The 20,167-nt window shown below is 44.4% G+C and overlaps 2 protein-coding genes across 2 annotated transcripts in view; one reads left to right on the top strand and one right to left on the bottom strand.

The window, feature by feature from the left end:
• Positions 1-4,171, top strand: part of GPR39 (G protein-coupled receptor 39) — a 73,587-nt gene extending 69,416 nt beyond the window's left edge. The window contains exon 2 of the mRNA XM_040069652.1: positions 3,648-4,171. Within this exon, the coding sequence (XP_039925586.1) occupies positions 3,648-4,171 (524 nt within the window). The remainder of the gene's footprint in view (positions 1-3,647) is intronic.
• Positions 2,912-19,513, bottom strand: LYPD1 (LY6/PLAUR domain containing 1). The gene is made up of 3 exons (XM_040069653.2): positions 19,361-19,513; positions 17,986-18,123; positions 2,912-4,791 (listed from the first exon to the last, which is right to left on the bottom strand). Exons 1-3 carry the CDS (start codon positions 19,410-19,412, stop codon positions 4,556-4,558), a joined length of 426 nt encoding a protein of 141 aa, XP_039925587.1. The 5' UTR covers positions 19,413-19,513; the 3' UTR covers positions 2,912-4,555.
• Between the last annotated feature and the right edge of the window lie 654 nt (positions 19,514-20,167).

Here is a 20,167-nt window from a genome sequence, read left to right as displayed (position 1 = left end):
CTATGGCCCAGAGGAATTTTCTGAGTAATAAAAAATATTGCTAAGGGATAGATGACTGCCAAACTCCTATTCTCTGCCAGCAATGAATATTTATGCTATTGGCACTTAAATGCTAGGTTTATTTTACTACATAAATGATCTTTTGTCACATATTAAGAATTAATACTGTGAGATTGACTTTTGGGAACTTAGAATAATGATCCCCAAATTTAAAGTGTTGTTAAATTTGTATGCTTTGTTTGTAAAGAAGCTTGGGCTGGGGTTTTTTTCAGATTAAAATAGTCGTAGGATGTGGTAATTCCTACTTTGGGGTAAACTGTTTTGTGGCTTGTTTATGGTTTAGCTTTATAATGTAGTTTTAGTCAAGGATCTCTTCATGCCTTTTGTTTTGTTTTGTTTTGTTTTGTTTGTTACCTTGAAATATCTAAATCAATGTTAAATGAATTCTAAGCTCCTGCCCTTAAAGGTTGAGATGTTCTCACTTACAGAAGGTAACACAAGGGCTCCTGGCTTCTGCTGGTGTTTTTCTAATGCCCTTCTAATGATTAAACTGGAATAATTCAAATGTGAGTTGGAAATTTCAAGCACCATTGAAATGGAGGTTGCAGAACCACAGCATTACTTTGCTTATAAACATTGTTATTCCATGAAAGAAGCTCTGCTCCGTGTCACTTCCATGCAGTGGTCAGGAAAATGGGGAAAACAAAGCAGAACTACTGATCTTTCTCCCTTTAATAGGAAGGAGCAGAAAGCAAAGTTGGACATGAGCTGAAATGTGAAGAATTATTCCTATCAGGCAGCAAGCTCACGGGAAAAATACATCAGGGCTGGTGTAAGATTCAGGGTGGTTTACACTCAAGCTGGTTAAGGCTGTTTAAGCACCTTTGGCACATTGCAGCCCAACACAAACTCCTGGAGCCCGCGTCCAGGTTCAGACTGAGAGCAGCAGTGGCTTCCCAGGGTGCTCCTCTGCTGCGCTTCCGTCCATGCCGCGCTGCCGTGCCAAGGGTGAAGGTTGGAAAAAATATTGTGAGTCTGTCAGCATGTTTATTTGCATGGTGCATCTCCTTCGAGTCAACAAGCATCTTTTCAAAGTGTAAGAATGAACAATTAGTCATCCCTGGAAAACAGCAGTACTGCAGACATCCCCTCCTGCGCCTCAAAAAACAAACCTCACACAAAGGGCACACGCAGCTCATTTTTCACTCGCTGTACACTCTACCAAATATTCTGTTCTCCAGAACAAAAGTGCCTGAAGAATATAAGGGGGTATCTTAAGCACTTGGCAGTTTGAATCAAAAAGAAAGGTCAGTGCTAAGGAATTCAGATAGAAAAAAAAAAATCAGACATCTCAGAGCAATGCACTTGGGCTTTCAAACTGAATGCACGCGTTGTTTGCTCACAGTTTTTCACAGCAGCATTCATAATTTAGGAAATTATTAATCAGCATGGTTAAGTATCCTGTTTCTAACCAAGAACAACAACAAAAAATATATTGCACAATACAGCTTATTTTCTTCTCACTTGAAAGAGATTTTCTGGTAAAATTTGATGAGAATCCCACAGATTTGGGCTTGTGAACTTTGTGTTTTAGTTGAAGCAGAGAAAAAGCCCCAGCAAAGCAACAGAATCCATTCACTGCCTTTTTATACAGCTCATCACAAGTCACTACCAAAGGGGCTTTATTTTCTTTTGGCCCATGCTAGGACTGATACCCTATATTTGTTAAGTTGACAGCAGGAAAAGAGCACTGAAGACCACAAACATTTGCAGGATTAGTGCAAAATTCAGATCAACTTTTGATGGAGGCACAGCAGGTAGAGAACAGCGAGGCAAGGTTGCAGGGGAAAAGCAGGGCAGCAAGCAAAGGGGCAGGGAGGGGACTGTGGGACTGAGAGCAAAGAAACAGAGGCTGAGGAGAGTTCTGGCAGGCAAAGAACTGAAAATGGCAAAGATTTTGGCAATGGATTTACTGCTGGCCTGCCAGTAACAGCCCTCCAGGTCTCTTAAGCCACTGTTGTAGGTTTAAGATCTGCTACTTCTCCATCCCAACAAAGTTATTGTGACAGTAAGTGATTACAGAAGCAAGGGGTCCAAAGGACAGCTTTTATTTGGTAGCTCATAGTAAATTCATTAAACAAATTATCCCTTTCATGAAACCTTTTTTTTTTTTTTTTTAAAGGCATTTCATACCTTTTCCTTATTTGGGGGTACTGGTGGCGAGAACTTGGACATACCCTGATGAAGCTCTGGCAGTTTCGAAGTTATGAAAACTCTTTCTTCTATTTTCTGCCTCCCTTCCCTTCTGCATTCATATCTATCTTCCTGCTAGTGAAGTATCCTTTTCCCGGCTTCAAAAACCTGTTATTTCCGAATGGCATTGCTACTGTGACCTATTCAGTGGGGGCAATCTGGCTCAGCCTAGAGGGCTAAGAATTAAACAGCTTCTGTGCTGCTGTTGGGAGCAGAGGTCAGGCATTGGATGGGGTTAACGAGGTGACACAGAGCGAGAACTGCCCCACCAGAACACTCCCTGCCACAGGGAAGCGGCCAGACTGCAGCTTCTCCTCCCTCCAAGTGTTCCTGTGAGGCACGGCTCCTGCAAAGAGAGAAGCAAAGAGGGGACAGGACGCTGCCCTGCGTGCCAGCACTGCTGGGTGGCGGGGGGAGCAGCAGGAGGAGTGACTTTGTGTACCTGGCACGTCACACAAGGCGTCAGGACTTCCCGTGCTGGCACACAGCAGAGGATGCCACCGAGGAGCTGGGTGCCTTGCTCCCGCTCCATGTCCAGCCTGGGAAGAGCCAGCTCCAGGCACGGACACGTCCCTGCAGCGCTGCGGCTCCGGCACCGCCGCCGCGCCCCGCGGAACACGCTCCTCGCAGGCACAACGTTCAGACACCCAACACTTCAGCCACCCCTTTTTAATGCCATTAGTGATGCAGCAACATGTATTTATATTTACATATAAATACAAAATGGTCAGATAACCACAGTTTAAAGCGTAATTTACAATCTGAAACTGCTTACACTTTCATGACTAGGCTTGGGTTTTTCTCACTTACATTCATCATTTAATTCCACTGGAATTTGATTTTTAAGAAAGCCCAACGTATCTTAATTACCATAAAAAGATCCATACACATTTTACTTAAAAATAGCTTCTGTAAGAGGAAATCTACCAAAAATAACACGAAATATATTATTATGCATACATTTTCTTTTTTTTCTTTTTTGTAGAGTATAAACAAGAATCTGATCTCTTCTGGGTATTGCCTGATCTAATATGGCTATATGTTCTATTTATTTTGTTTGTTTTCCAAAGTAAAGGGAAAGACAGAAGAAATGTAAGAGCACATACCAAAATAAAACCGTATTCTTTCCAAAGACACAGATGATCAGAGAAAGACACTTTGAAAACTAATAAATGACAACAGGTACAAAGAAACACCATCCAAGCGCTATGCAGTGTTTTGTCTGAGCATGTGCCGCAATGACCTTGTAACAGTTATTAAAAACAACAAACAAAAAATACTACTGGCAGAAAAAGCTGTCAAGCAAAACACTGAAAAATTGGTACCATTTCCTAGCAAGTAAGTGCGTCTTCCTCCATGTATGCAGACCTCTTTCTTGCTCTCTCTTCCTGCAGGACTGATCATCGCGACTCTGGCGGTTTGCTGGATGCCAAACCAGGTTAGGAGAATCATGACTGCTGCTAAACCCAAGCACGACTGGACCTCCTCCTACTTCAAAGCCTACATCAAGCTCCTTCCCATCGCCAACATCTTCTTCTACCTCAGCTCGGTGGTGAACCCGCTGCTGTACAACATCTCCTCCCGGCAGTTCCGCAGCGTGTTCCTGCAGGTCCTGTGCTGCCGCCTCACCCTCCAGCACGCCAACAGGGAGAGGTTCCTCAGGGCCACCCAGAGCTCCGGGACGCGGAGCAGCCGCTCCCTGCGCCCGCTGCTCTTCACGTCCTCCAGACGCACTTCTTCCACCAAGGGCAACGCCAAAGTTTCCATGAGCACCTTCCAGAGGGAACCCACACCCGGCTGCAGGCCTCAGGAGCCAGGTCCTGCACCTCCAGAGCCCGGCCTGGAAGAGGTGCCCCTGGAGACTGGCTCAGAGTCCAGTCCAGGTGCGCAGAACGGCCTTTGTGAACATCAAGTATGACTTTGTAAGGCAAAGTTAATGCTTAGCAATGAGCTGGAAAACATGGAAATCGAAATGACCGAGGAAAGTGACAACATTGCAAAAGGAATAACACAGATGGATTTCGTTTCCAGTTACACAAAAGGAACAGGAGTTCTGTATCCTGACGGGATTTTTAGGTGCACACTGGTAATTCGATCTACTAACGAAACTCATTAGCTGACAAAAAACATCAGCTCTTCTTCTCCACACAACCACTGAACTTCCCTTGCTGTTGACAGGGATTTGGAAACAGAAAATAATTGCAGCGTCTTTGAAGAAAGAAGGATGCAGGACAAATTGTGTCAGGGCAAAAAAAACCCAAAAAAACCCAAAAAATACCCCCCAAAACAACTTGCTTGAAGTTTAGCAGTACAAAAACAACAGAGCAGATTTAAGAAGCAGAAGAGTGGTCATCACGTGTGCCCTCGGCACCACGGCAGAGTTCCCCCTCCTCTTGGGCCGCGGTCCATTGCAGAGGGGAGTGTTGCAGCAGCTGATGCAGACCGAGTTCACCTTGCCAGGGGAGCAGAAGGACTGGTAGCCGGCGGAGGCGATCAGACACGCTGCCGAGGAGGCACAGGACTTGCGGTACATGATTCCTGTGACACAGAACAAGGGTTACTCCGTTGGAGGGGAACACTTTACAGCAGGGTTCGTGCTCAGACACAGCTGCAAACCCAGCTGACATCCCCAAAGCACTGCTGCTGCTTAGGGCAGACACCTCAGCAGTGACAGGACCAGCAGCCCTGCACTGCAGGAGCACCAGGGTCGCTCTGCTTGAGATTCCTCTGTAGTTCGATTCCGGCTGGAACCAAAAATATTACAGACCTCATTTGCATAATGTATATCAAATGATGCGTTTTATAACTGGAATTCTTCATCTTTCAGAATAAACTGTTTGAATAGCTATAACTCAAATGCAATTAGTGAGAAAATTAGTTTTGTTTCTATTGCTGAACATGTCTGAGTTAAGGTGTCTAAGTAATTACAGCTTTCTATGCTCTTAATTTGTCTTTTGAGAATTTTTTTTTTCCTTTTCTTGGTCCTTTGCCACACACAGACAAGTAACCAAGAGAAAAAAGAGAGTGATTATCAGCAAAACTTTCATCCTCCTCCCTCCCCTTTCAATTTTTTTTGGAAGAAGGACTATAAGTACCTTTCCAGGTAATCTCAGTTCTTGCTTGCCTTTGAAGTTTAATACCCTCAATAACAAAAAATTTCCATTTCTATAGAAGTGTCTTTCTTGAGTTGAAAGTCTTCCCTTTTTGAATGTAATTTAAGGTAATTTTAATTAATAAGCTAATTTATAATTTCTCAGATTGTTTTTAACTGAAAAAAGTACATCCTGACGCATGTACTTTTTTAGCTGTTATTTTAACATGGTTTATAAAGGCTTTAAAGTACACAGTTGTATTTTCTTCTGCCACAGTGGAAAATGGTTATAGTAGTTCCACATCTCATTACTCCAAAATTTTCCTGCAAGTGATACAGTAGAAATTGTGTCTTGGAAAAACATGCACATAATAGAAATAGATAATGGAGGCTTGCCTGCTTGTAGTTACAAAAAGAGGTAGGGCTATTCCTAAGGATGATAAAATCACTATTCCTTTTTGAATATGGGATTTTCAAGAAGTTGGGTTTTTTTTCCCTCCTGAAACGCAAGGGAACGTTATTCCCTTGTAGAACGGTGCCTTTGCATCCTGTGGCATGGTCCCAAAATGTCTAAACGCACAGTGATTGAGACTTTTTTTGGAGGGAGTGAGGTGGGAATATGACCTGCAGGTACTGGATGTACAGTGCCTGCAGATACTTGTTCAGTCCCCAGGGACTTAATAACCACTACAGCACCTCCCTGGTCCAGGAGAAACCTCTGCAATTTGGCATCAGCCACTGCACCTCAGAGTGCTGAGAGTAGCAGCAGAACACCCTTTGTTTGGGCTGTGCTCAGAAAGAAGGATTTCCTGTCTTCAGAGACTTTTAATTAAAGCAATTCTTTTACACTGTCACAACACTGCCGTCCCAACAATGCAGGGCTTTCCTCGTTTTGTGATCTCCCTCTGCAAATCTCGACTCTGAAACGTGTTTTTAGGCTATCTATTTCGTTAAACTTATGAAGAGAAGCCCTCAAGTGAGTGTTAAATCTTCCCCTGTCTCCAGTGAGCTTCAATCAATCAACACAGCAGGTAGAGCCTTTTCTCAAGCAGGAAGAGGAGCTGTGGGCTGTTCTCCCTGTAACAGCAAAGACACTCAGATCAAGCAATGCAATCTTTATTACTACAGTTTGCAAAGAGAAGGGAGTTCTGTCTCTGCTGACAAGCCATTGATGTCAAGGAGCCTCAGTGGCGTTGCCACTGATCAGCTTTACAACACCAAAATCTCAGCTGATGTTCCCCAAAAAGACTTGGTGCTTTATCCATGTTCCTCCTGCAGTATTCCCAGAGCAGAGGCAGATGAGACCCTTCCCATGGCTACAATAAATGTTTTTCCTTCCCCTTCCCTCTTGAGAAAGGACTCCTGTATTCAGTTAAACTAGGCACAATGAGTATTCTCTCTTCCCTAATCTCACATCTCCCCATCACAGATTATTCCCCTGAGTAACAAACACCCACCAAACTCAGCCATTCCTCAGTGTTCCGTATGAACAGCAGTGAATTTGACTTTTCCCTCAAAGACCAAGCCTATAAAAAGCTTTTGACCCGGGCAGATTTCCTACTCCCATTATTTTATAGATCACTCCCTTCCTGCTATTTCCTTTTCACAGGTTTCCTGCAAAGCTCTCTTCACAACTTGAACTAGTGATTTATTAATTTGGATCCCTGAAATATCACACTTTGCACCTCTCCCATAGATTAGGAGACTAGAATTGTTCACTGCTGTGAACAATTAGACGACGCCCTCTGAGGCATGGTTTTCACCAGGCAACTCTAGGAAACCTCTCCTTCAAAAAAATCGAAGTCCTGCAGCTTAACTCCATGTGTTTACAACAGATCTGTTCTCCAGGATCAATCCCATAGAACAATCCTGAGCTCCTTCTGAAGTCAAAGCAAAGTATTCCTGCACAGACCAAATTTTACTACTCAAAGTTTCATGAATAGATGGACCACGTTCACAGCTAAATAGGGGAATAATCTAACTAGCGGCAAAATCCCCTTGTAACGCTTCTCCAGTGGCTTTTCAGTAAATGTCTTACAATAGGAAATTACACACCCAAATGATTGTTTATTCCCATTCCCTGTTCGAGTAATCTAAATTTTAGAAAGATTTCTTACATAAAAAACTCAGCATTTCCACCAGGTTTTTAACAGCTCCTTTGCTAACAATATGCCCTTCACATCCAAGACTTTTTCCTTTAAATACTGATAGATTCTCTTGATCTCACAAACCAGGGGCTATTGCACTGAGTGCTTTTGACAAAGCATCAGGTATGAAGCCAGCTTGATCAGCATGGAAAGGCTGTGTTCTCTCTCTGGTTCTGCAGCATCTTGACAGGAAGACACAATGCAAACAGGCACGGAAGTTGGTGGGGAAAAGAGGGAATGTTAGCACTGCAGGAGTGACATTTTTAAAACACTTGTGCCGGGGCTTCACTTACCCTTAAACCTTCTTCCTATCATAATTCTGGTAGGAAATACATTAGTGCAACTGACTTTCATGATGGCAGATCTCCTCCTCGCTCCAGCAAACAGGTTAATGGGCCCCAGTAACTTCAGCTCACCCCCTGAGTTCAGCCAGGACAGCAGCCTCCTCTCTGGGTTATATCCAGAGATCTCTGCTCAAAATCCTCCTTTGCAGCATTGCTCAGCCAGCTCCAGAACGATCCCCAAGATCTCCCTGAATCATTTGCCACCAGCAGGCTGAACTGCAGACGGCTCTTTGAAATGGTTATCTGCCTCATAAGACTCATACCACAGACATAACTGCTAATTACTGGGTATTCTTGCCTGAGCAATCAGCTTGATGCATTCATTAACATATCACCCGGAAAAATAATTGCAAACCTTTCTGGAAGCTTTTCTTCTACCTCAGATTGTTCTGAGCCACTGGCTAAGCAAGGGGACTTCACTTCTTACACTCTGCTCTTAGTGGGATGCGGTCGTTCCCAGATACCCACCCCCAACAATTGACACTAGTGATCAATTAGCATATTTACGACTACTCAATTAGTATATTTATTGCCCAATTACTTGATGGATGAATACAGAGTAATTCATCCTTTTCTAGGGATTCAGCAGACCCCCAACAACAGTTTAGGTACTCTAAGGATGTTTTACTGTGAAGGACCTACTACTGACCAACAGATTTTCTTTTATTTTGGCTTCAAGGTTTGTGGGATGCAGATTAAGAACTTTCAAGAAAAGAGGGGAGTACACAGAACTATAACAGCTGTGTGATAACATGCTAATATCCCACACCCTCTCCTGTCATATATACCTATGATAGACACATTTGTTTTAGGTTTGATTTCTTTTTTTAAGCAGATTTGGGCTTAAATTTGGCATTGAAAATTTATTTCTAGACTAAGCAACTTGCCCACTGTTACACCTTTCTCTGCCCCACAAGTCATCACATATTTAGACAGTGTCAAGGCCCAAGCTACTATTTCTGCCTTACTCCTTGCAGTGAAGGGATGGGTGTCAATCTTAAGGCTTTTCTATAGGTCCTGCTTGCGATATTTATTTTCTCAGCTGGATCCTGTGCACCTACACCCTGGCATTGTTTTGGCCACATGCAGGTGCATTATGTCTTGATTGTAACAAACCAAGCAATAATTTATTGAAACCCAAAAGTGAGTATTCTTTCCCCTACCCTGTCTGCACAGCCCAGTGCATTTCTCTTGAATAACAGCTCAACTTGTTACTAGGACAACCAAAAAAAGGTGACATCACACCTACTTCTTACACTGTGTTGATGCAGAAGGCATCGGAAGATCCAAGGTTTTTCTCCTACTGATTGAAAAGGATCTTGTTAGACACCTCTGATTCTTCTGTTCTAGGAGGTGCAGACAAAGATGCTGTGTAAGCATGACTCTCCAGCTTTTAAGAGCCAACCCCAATCCAAGCAGTGTGCAACTTCAGTTTGCATCTGCACTCTCAGGAGTGTCCTTCAGCAAAATGCACAGAGGCTTTCGGAGGCCAAAACAGGCAGCCAGGGTATCACCTCTGAGATCAGTGACCTGGTTTCCAAAATAAGTCACCTTCCCATTCCTGTGACCCAGCTACTCTGAAACTGCTTTCTGCCATGGCACAGCTCAGCAGGAAATCACAGCCCTGTCCCTCACCCCAGGACCTCATGGCCACAAACCCCTCCTCTCTAAGTCTGCCTCAGTCAAGCGGACAGTGTCACTTTGCCCAGCACCAAGCTGTCCAAGCCACCTGTTCCCTGATCTTGTGGGCTGTGACTGACACTCCATTGTAAAGAAACCTTTTTCTACACCATTTTGTATGTAACCAATTTCACAGGCATGTGTGGAGTCAGTCTCATGCAGCTCATTCTACAAACAGTGCTTTAGCAAAATCCCCTGCACGTGCTATGAGCAAAACTGCAGCATAAATCTTCTGGAGCTCAGAAAGATGTCTGTGTCCAACTGGGGCCCAGCATCCTTGAGCCTTTTCAAGACTGCACCAGGTGCTGGAAGGAAAAAAAGAGCTGTAGAAAAGTTTTGTATCTTAAAGTAAGTAGCTGAGAAAGCCAGCAGGTAGATCAAGGCAAGTTTGAGGCGTACGCTTCCAATTGTGATAGAACCTCCACTCGACCCCTTTAGACTGGGTGTTTAAATCTTGCCCATCTCTTCTAAGCAAAATGTGGGAAATTGGCCAACAGTGGATAATTCACAGCGTAGCACACAGAACTCAGGAGAAGCCCCCCAAAGGTGTCCTGGCTCTTGCACTAACATGAATTGCACAGGAACTGTTTGGGTGTTCTCTTAATGTTGTTGCTCATAAAGACAAGTTGAGGACTGTGCTTATGTACCAACACTCCTTTATTTTAATATCCTCCATAGTTCCAGCTGTGTTATTTCACCAAAACGTTCAATTTTCTGCTCTTGGTGAATCTGCAACTTTTCCCTCTCATTGTGCATAGACTGGATGTGTGCTTTGCCCAGCCACGCTTGTTTTCATTCATGTGTTTCACTCTTTATTTTTTGCCCTGAACTGTCACTAGCTTACCCTGCACTCAAGCAAAATTCAGCACCCAGTAGGACTTACAAAAGCTCTTTTCAATGTCTGCCAAGAAATAAAATGAGAATTTATACTAGTGCAAGGATAACATGTAAACACGTGAACATCACTTTCTAAGGAACATAACATATAAATGTGACTATTTCTGCATTTTACTGCATCAGTAATGTAAAAAAAAAAATTTCAGACTATCCACAAATAGGTTTGCAAATTATGTTTTTTAATTTCCGTATTAGGTTTTATGCCCATCTTTTTATGGCTTCAGTGGTTTTGCTATGATGATTATCAGTTCCTCAGCTAGTACCTGTTCACATACATCAAACAGTGACAGACTCCAGAAGTCCTATCGTGATTTGCTGTTTTCTAGAGAGTGATTATAAATATTTTATCTAATAAGATCCCAAATATCATAGAAGGTGACTGAATATTGAAGAGCAATCATTCTTCTGATGTTGTGCTTCCCCAACAATCGCAGTTTTAGTCAGATCATGTTTTTATTGGTTTAAAGTAAGAATTAAGCTTCCTCAACACACAGCCTTTCAGCTATGGCTGTAAATTCATTGTTACGAAAAACCCTCCCAAAAACCCCCAAACAATTTAAGCAAGTGTAAAATATAATCAACCATGTCCTGTAGGTTTCACTTCACACTAACTCTTCCTATCCTTGTGAACTCCAGAGAGGAAGCTGATGAGACAAGTGGTTTAAATAACTCATACCTTGCCAGAAATTTTTTCATTAAATTTTCTGATCACCTTGTAAACAGCTATCTAAATACAGTGAGCTACCATGATCAGTGTTTCCTAGATAGAAAAAAACAAAAACCCAAGGCACCAAAAGTATGTGACTTGAAATCTATTGCAAAGCTATGCAGACACTTCTTGATTTTTAATCTTGTGTTTTAGGACTGCAGCTATTTCATCCTGGTCCTCCCTTTGATGCATTCGACAGACAAGATAAAAGCATATTCATGCCTTTAGGTTCTTACTGAATATACAATTCTAATAAAAATAAAACAAACCCAACGCCTCTGCCCACCCCACAGAAGGAAAATAGAACACCCCCCACCAAATCCTACCTGGTTCACTTAGCATATTGTCATTATGGTTTTATATGAAAACCAAATATCATCGCAAATTCCCCCATATGTTTGGCACTTTTAAAAAGTTGCACATTTTTTCAGAAACTAACAGGAAGATTTTGACAATGGAAGTCTGGCCTCCTCACTCTCCTTCTGACCCTGACATGACACCTTGCAGAAATTAATTCAGCTCAGGAGAAAAGTGGACAATTGTCGACTGGCAGAGGACAAGGGTTTAGATTACCCTGATATCTTTTTCTAAGTTGTGCCTTCTAATTCTGGTACTGGAAATGTGACTCAAAGCGGTGTTGTTAACAACAAATCCATCACAAAAAAGTCTTTGTCACTGCTTGCAAAGCTGAGGCGTGGCATTGAAATGCTTAAAAATGCATAGGCTGGGAAAGTGAAGTATAACTGCTAATGGTGGTGTTATCAAATATTTTTTAAAGCCACAGGAGGCTACAAGGAGGAGAGGTCAAAGCTCAGCTTTCACCTGCATATCCAGTAATTCTTTTGTTTCCTACTGTCCTTATTCATTTCTCTGCTCACTAAAGTGGACATACAGTCAAGTACTACAACACAATCTTTGCAACAGATCTGGCTCACAGTCCTCCATCCTCTCCTCTTACCTGACACAAAGGTATCAAGATTGAAATGTCCTTTGCCATCAAGACCAAAACATACTTGATCTTGCAGAGACAGAGGTGAACTTGGACTCAATTTTCAGAATTCTGTATCATCATTTTTCTGGACAATCCTCACGTGCTGAGATGAAGACAAGCCACGGCCCTTTTGCCTTTACAAATGCAAAAATTCTACAGCCTTGCTAAAAAGTCACATAAATAACTTTACAGGTGGATAGTCTTGGTGCATCCCTAATTAATGTCCTTACTAATTTCAGTGGAATGGCTCAGATGCATGCCAGAACTTTGGAAACTCATTCCGCTCTTAAATCTTCAGCTATTTTCACGCTCAGGGTTTTACAGCCTGTTCAGCTTAAGTGTCGGATTTTCCTGGGTTTTATATGGCTTTTTCCAGTTTCAAAGATTCATTGGTAAGCTGGAAAAATCCAGTTATGTCAAGTTTTCCAAAAAACCCATCCGGACTACAAAGGAAAAGTGGAAATGAAAACAGTTTGGATTAATTAAAGCTTGCTTGCTTGCCAATGTTTTGACAGTGTCACTGGGATCTAAGACGAGTGACAGGGTCAGTCTTCAAGAAGGTTTGGAAGCACAAACTCATTTGTGTGTGAAATGCAAAGGAAACTCTTAGGGGAGGTTTAAGAGACACGAGGCTGTGGGCACTTTATCATTGCAAAATTCATTTGTGTATCTTTCATACAAGCCTGAGAAATAAAATAACATAAAAAGCTATTGTCCATGTCCTGTGAAAAATGAAATTCGCTGGACCACATATCCCATCTTCCTTAAAATAATGCACCCTTCATCACTTCTGCACTCAGATCTTTGTCATGGCTTTCAAGTCATAAACTGCTTGAACTGTTAACTCCACTGCTGCTTTTCTTTATTGAAAGGCAGTCAGAACAGCAACTGCTGCACACTCTCATCGTTTTTCCTTAGCTGTCACACTCAGGTCAGTTCATTCCGTAAGTGGCTGGAAGTTTTCTGAGAAACCCAAAGATTGGAAAAAATCTACAAGTAAGGAAATGGCTTTGACATTTGAGAAAAACTGTTTTTGAATGGTAATGTATCCACAGATCCAAGTTTTCGGCATACAGTGCAAATTAACAACATCCATTGCAAGACTTTTATTCAATATCAAAAGTGAACTGTGTTTCCAATATTGATATTATGTCTTTATTTGGTTGGGCACCTGATAGCACAATACGTGATGTTATAGGTACCAACTGTCCCATGCAAAATTTTTATTTATCTTTTAAAATTGTCAATAAATATTTATTATATTGTGCTTTGCTTTGATTAAAAAACAAACAACCCCAAACTCTAACAAATTTTATTGAGTTATGTTGATATCCTTTGACCAAAAAAGTGTTGAGGAAAATAATAAAAAAAAAAATCCACCACCAATTCAGTGGATGTTTCTTACTGTTTCTAAATGGATACTGAGGATGCAACAACTTCCTATAAAGGTTTAATGCCTGCAGTAATTCTGGCAACATTAAACTTTGTTTGCTGTTTTAATCGCTTTGTCAATAAAAGTACACCAGAGCATAATTTTCCCTTGATATAAATATGCAATTAATATCAGTACTAATGGATTCTGTACACAAACACGGAAAAAAGTGTGTGGTCTGTAATGCTTGACAGGCGCACATGAGCAACTCAGTCATGGCAAAACCAATTAATTTTAATTATCATAGGTAAAGAATTTACCACAGCCCAACTCATCCTACAATATAGCCACACTGATCAAACAAACGATGGGAAAACCAGTCCTGGAAAGAGTTCAAAGAAATAGATAAAGTGAGATGCTAATCTTGCTCATGGTTTTTCCATGCACTACTTTCAAGCACACAACCACAGCAGTTGCTTTAACTACACTGCAGAGTTATATGCTAATTAAATATATTAAAAGGACCATTGTAAACCAAACAAATAAGCAAAGTTTCTTATTGCAGATGAATACAATAATTGGATTGTTCCCCAATTTGCTCGCAAAAGGAAAAAAATCCTTGATATTTTAAAGTATTGGCATTGCTACTGCGGATAATTTTCTTTTTCCTTGCAAAAGTTAGTAAAAGTATGTTCACAACCACATTAGAACAGACGGCGTATTGTTGAAAACATGCACGTGGGCAGGTTTACTTGCAGAGAGTTCCAAGAAATTGAGGCTGGCTACCTCTCTGGGCTGGCTGTCTCATCCTTCCTGCTTTATCCCTCTCTGATGCATTCACATAGCAAGTTCCATTTTGCCTTAAGTAGGTTTTAGATCAGCCTTTATGCCCAGATAACTCTTCCCCTCAAAAAGGCAAGGCTATCATTACCAGCATGTTTTCTATGATATTTATTATATATATCAGCATATACACATTACGTACTCATCTATATATCACCAAGATGTTTCATTTGATCCCAAGATACTGTGGGATTTCTTTGTTGCTACATATATTCTGAAAACGAAGGAGCACTGACGTTTCTAATTTGAAAGTCCATAGATTGAAAAGAGAGAGGCGAGTGGGAGCAGGGAATCCACCACGGGTATTTCCACAAAGTATCTGCAAGTAGAATTACTGTAAGAACTTTGATCCTTTCTCAAACATTCAATTTACACAGTTTTCAAACACCTGCTTATCCAGTTGAAGAATGCACTAGAAACTTATCCTTAACATTAATTTCTGTGGGATTAAAAATTTCTTGGTAGTCTTTAGTGCCACTTTCCGTTCTCATCACTCCTCCCTCTAAAAGAAGGTTTTTCTTTTCTTTGAGATTTAATTAAGAAATTAATTTGTAAGGTTCTTCATCACAGGGAAAATACTGTCTTGTCCTGTATCTCCCACTGGAATAGAATGCTAACAATCATTAAACTTTTTCTGGCAAAATTTTTAAGTACAACTCAGCCTTGCTGCTCAATTCTCAATTCACTTCAAGTTGTCCAAAGGAGCAAATGTCTACCTGATAGAACAAACAGCTGAGATCAGATGCCTGAAGATCTAACTCAAAATAAAAGTCACTAACACCTGCTTTCTTAGCTGCTCCCACCAGAGGCTGCCACAGGAGCAGCCACTTTTTAAGCTCTGGAACATGCCTGAGCTGCTGTTATTTCTCACCTGGAGCTGAGATAATGTTCTGAGACAACCCAGGGACATCTGAAGCCCTGATTGTAGAGAAACTGAGGGTGAGTTGTTTAACTGTGACCAGGCACAAGGAACTTTTTACAAGGTAAACGAGAAGAACAGCACAAGGCTGTAATTTGCCACCGTGTTGCTTCTGAGAGGGGGAAGTTTAACCCAGCAATGAGGCTGAGCCACAGAGCTGCCGTGGCACAGCTCCCTGAGCACCCACAAACACCCATGGAAAAGAGTCCCTGGCCACACGCTGGGGACTGCACCGCAGGCACAAGGCAGAAAGTGAGCCAGCAACCCCCTGAGAGCAAATCTCACAAACTGATGCCTCCTGCAGAGGAAGGGTGGCTCCCTCAGTGGGGTGTTCACCACTCACACCACGAGCTTTATCTCAAAACACCGCGCTTAACTCTCAAATGAGGTTTGAGAGAGCTTGCAGCGCTTTGCTCGCTGGCACAGCTGTGTTTTATTAATGACAAAAATGGGTTAATCTGCAAAAATTGCACTCCTTTGACTGCATTTAGTCAAGAGGAAAGAACTCTAATTATGAGATTGCGCTGTCAAATACATGCAAATTCGCATCTTTCATATTCTGGGTTAAAAGCTCAAACTCAAGCCTACTATAAATTAAAATCAATAGTTGAAACGTTTCAGCTCTCAGTAATAAGCAACAACCAAAAGAATCAAGTTATGAAATACACTGGTAGAAGAAAAATGAATTATTAAATAAAACTTGGGAGAGTAAGGCATTTATATGGCACACATTTAAATATCAATTAGAAATAAAACCAATAAAGTATGATGAACTGAATCATCTCTGTTTTACAACCAACCCTCTCTAAAATTGACTGAGGGTAACAGAAACTAAGCTTGCAATGTAAATTTCATTCAATTTGAAATAGGTTAAAATTCTAATTTATTAACTGTTGAAATTTACAATCTCTGAACTGAAAATTAATAAGAAATGCATTTATAGAAGTAAATGTAATAGAACAGTGGCACCTGCTATGCACAGCATGCTAGTAACCTCCTAAAGGAAAAACTCCAAAGGTCTACTCAGAGAAAACACAAAATTGCACAGGGAAAAAACGCACCAAGAAATTTAGGAGACGCTTATTTATTGCATTGCAAGCCATTTCTTCACAGCAGTAATGGCAAGTTATGCATCAATGGAAAGAGCTCAAATCTGACTTTTTTGTCTGTGTCTACTACCACAGCTAGGGCCCTCCAAATCACCGCAACATCCTTTCTAACCTCATGAGAGTACTACGGAAGCTGTGGTGTGGAGAAAGCAAAGCCTTCAAACAGTCATTTAGGAGATACTCAAGATTTTAAAAGTACCTTGCAAGCTGTAACTATCTCACGTCCTCACCACCGTTTTCAAGTAAACTTGAAATAAAATAGTCCAGTAAAAAAAATAACTTGAGGGAGACTAATCTTCCTTCAAACAGCTTAAAAACAGGTTTTGTGGTTTGTTTTTTTTTCCCTACACTGGACAAGTTCTAAGTGTTTCACAGCAGTAGTCACTGTGGATGGTGTTACCCAGGAATGTCAGCAGCTCAGCTACTTTTGATGCGTAACAACAATTGTTGTTATTTATCCAGGTCTGATTACACAGTGACCTGAAATTACCAGCACAGTGGGGCCAGCTGACTGACAAGCGCTTGGAAGAGGAGTTTGCTAAGCCCAAGATCCCTTGTTGCTGTTCAGGATGGATGACTGCACACATTTGCAGGGTACGGGGGCATCCTGCTGCTCCTGGAGGACTTGCTGGGAAAGGACAGAGCTGATCTATGGCTCGATCTACACTAACAGCAAAACACCAAAGCTGATGGGCAGTCCCAGAGAGCAGCGTCCCCTCAAATCAGGGTTCTGAAGCCCCTGCTGCCCTCTGCTCCCCTGGCTTGGAACAGGCTGGGGATCCACGAGCTCCAGCTCCCTTCCTGCCTCCCTCACTGCCCCAGAGTCCCTGGTAAAGTTCCTGACTTCTGTTCACGTAGACAGCTACAGAGCACCACAGCAGTGTAAGACCTGGCAGCTCTCTCTAAATCTCAAACCCCTTCCACAATGCTGAACAAACCCCAGCCATTTACAACACAGCTCAAAAGACAATAGAGGCAAGGTGCAGAATCACAGCTGATACCCTCTCGGACACAGTGCTGTCCTAATATGTTAACTTTATTATTAATTGCAGTAAGGAGAAAAAAAAAAATCTTAAAAATTGGAATAACAAATCCATTTGTGCCCTTCTCTTCCCCCCTAAATTTCCCTCCCCCCTTTTCTTAAAAAACCCTTTCTCCCTTCTGCTTGATCGTTTCTTTAATGGATGAAAGCAAAAATCACTACACTTTCCTTCCCTTAAGATGAACCTTCAGAGTATATAAATTGCTTGAGTAAATAAAAGAAAGGAGAGAATTACTAATTTAATGCTCTCCTATCTCTTGGGGAAAAAGCCCATGTAATTAACTGTAATGAGATTAAACTAACTTGTTATTAATTTCCCAGTGCTGGGAAACTATATCAGAGACCCATAAGGCTGTGTATTAACCAGCTTTATCAACATTTGGCTTGCATCCTTCAGTTTTTACACCAGTTTTAAAGGAAAATGTTTAACTTCATCGAGTTGCAAAGCCACTCAGAAGACACTGAATCTGGTCCCTTCAGTTAGGGACACGAGATTCATCTGTAGTTGAACACCATGAATGGGTGGAGCCAAAAGCAACAAATGCTATCTAAACCAGATAAACAGAAGAATAAATATTAAATTCTTACCAAAACTTTTTTCCATCACTTCTTTCTGACACATGTCTTGAACATTCACTGTGCAGTTCACGATGAACTCTGGAGAGGAGCAGTCATTGTTTAACTGGAACTCCTCACACTGGTAACACTGTATTTGCAAACCAGAACCTGGAACAGATAGAGATTTGCTCAAAATCATGGAATGTTTTATTTCGGAAAGGACCTTATAGACCATCTCATTCCAAGCCCCTGCCATGGGCAGGGACACCATGTGCTCAAGAGGCTTGCTCAAAACCCCATCAAACCTGCCCTTAAATAATAGCAATAGTATTAAAAAACCAAACCAAAACAAACCAAACCCTGAAGAAAACCGAACGACCAACACGTGGCAGGTATCTTCCCGATCTTTCCCCGTTGGCATTTTGCTGTTCTTGGCTGCTCAGCAGCTCAGCCCAAGTATCCCTTTGACAAATATAAAGTAAAACAAGCGTGCCGCCCGCTCAGCTGAGGCCGAGCCCTGCCGGCTGCGCTGATGCTCCTTTCCGCGGGGCGCGGAGCGGCCGCTCCGGCGCTGGAGACGCGGCCGCCAGGAGGCGACGGGCACCGGTACCGACACCGACACCGACACCGACACCGGCACCGGCACCGGCACCGGCACAGCCCTGCGGCCGCTGCCCATCGCCCGCCCGGGGCTGCCCCTCGGCACAGCGGGCTGAAAGCCACCCGGGCCCCGCCGAGAGCAACCCGGCTCATAGAGATCCGTTCCGACTCTCATCTGAGCCGACGGGTTTGCTTAGCTACTAATTAATGACAAATTATTTAATTACTATTTTTGCCATGCACAATTAAAGCGGCGGAGCGTCTCTCGCCAGCCGCCTTTATCATGCAAACGAGGCGCTCCGCGGGGCTCGCCAGCGGCGTTCCTCCGGCGGCTCCCGCTGCCCTCGTCCCGCGGCGGGGACCCCCGGCCCGTGGCCGCCCTCCGCTGGGAGCGCTGCGGCGGCGGGAGCGCCCGCTGGCACCGACCCCCTGGCACCGACCCGCTGGAATTCACCCACTGCCCGCTGGCACCGACCCCCTGGCACCGACCCACTGCCCGCTGGCACCGACCCACTGCCCGCTGGCACCGACCCGCTGGAACCCACCCACTGCCCGCTGAGGCATCGGGCGGCATCCGCGGAAGGCAGCGGGTGCTGCGCCTCTCCTCTCCTCTCCCAGCGGGCAGCCAGCGCTGGGGACAGCGGCGGGCGAGCTCTGCGGGCCGCGGGCAGGACGAGAGCTCCGCCGCCCCGTTCCTTTTCAGCGCCCGGCAGCAGCTCCGTCGAGGGGCTGCGAGGGTTCGGAGGTTCCCAGCGCCGGGCTGACCGCGGGCGCCGCCGGGCGAGCGGCGGGGAGCCCTTCTTACCTGGCGCCAGGCACAATCCCCAGAAAGTTGCAGCGAGGAGGAAGAGCCGCATCCTCCCGGAGCCGCGGCCGCCGGGCTGGCGTGCAGTCGCGAAGGGGCATCAGAAGCAGAGATGCAGCGGAGGCGCCGCTCACTTGTGCCGCTTCCCCGCCGCCTCCGCTGCGGAGCGGCGCCCCGGGAGCAGGCGGCGGAGCCCGCCCTGCCCAGCCCCGCGCCGCGCTCCAGCCTCGCCGGAGTTGAGCGCTGAGACTGGAAGAAACTGTAGGAGAAGCGAGAGCTGGGGGGCGGCTCCCCCCTCCCTCCCCTCCCCGGCACCATGTGATGCCGGCGGAGCGGGGCGGGGATCCCCGCCAGCCGCCCCGCTCCTCGCCGGGCGCGCCTCGGGGACGGGCGAAGTTCAGCGAGGGAGGGGAGCCCCCGCACCGCCGGGGACGGGGCCGGCTCCGTCTCGCAGGGCGCTGCCGAGGGGCCCCGCGACCCTCTGCCCGCCGGGGCCGCTGCTCACACCCCCGCCCTGCTCCTCGGCTCGGGCACAGAGCCCGCGGAGCGACTCGCCCCGGCCCCTTCGCGTCCCCGCCCGCCCGAGCCCACAGGTGGCGGCCGGAGCGCTGCTGTGGGCACCGCTGCGAGGCCGCGATCGCCTCCCACAGCCGCCCCGCAGCCCCCACGTCCCCGGGAGGGACTGAGGGGAGGCGCGGCCCCGCCATTCCCTCCTCCCAGCCCCCGAAAAGAGAATTCAAGCGTAACAAAACTGGGGGGGAAAGGGCGCGGTGTACGTGCCGGAGCGGCGGCCAGACCCTGCCTCCT

Source organism: Hirundo rustica, chromosome 7 (genome assembly GCF_015227805.2).
Source record: "Hirundo rustica isolate bHirRus1 chromosome 7, bHirRus1.pri.v3, whole genome shotgun sequence".
Classification (NCBI taxonomy): Eukaryota; Metazoa; Chordata; class Aves; order Passeriformes; family Hirundinidae; genus Hirundo; species Hirundo rustica.
Note: the sequence above shows the minus strand (reverse complement) of the source record. Positions and strands in the feature narration are given on the sequence as shown.

Bases quoted from the DNA above. Each gene is read 5' to 3' on its own strand.
- LYPD1 (XM_040069653.2), bottom strand. From the start codon at position 19,412: ATGCGGCTCTTCCTCCTCGCTGCAACTTTCTGGGGATTGTGCCTGGCG. The intron at 18,124-19,360 runs GTAAGAAGGGCT...TATCTGTTCCAG, and splicing joins GGGATTGTGCCTGGCGCCAG to GTTCTGGTTTGCAAATACAG. The intron at 4,792-17,985 runs GTAAGAATTTAA...TCTGTGTCACAG, and splicing joins AGTGATGGAAAAAAGTTTTG to GAATCATGTACCGCAAGTCC.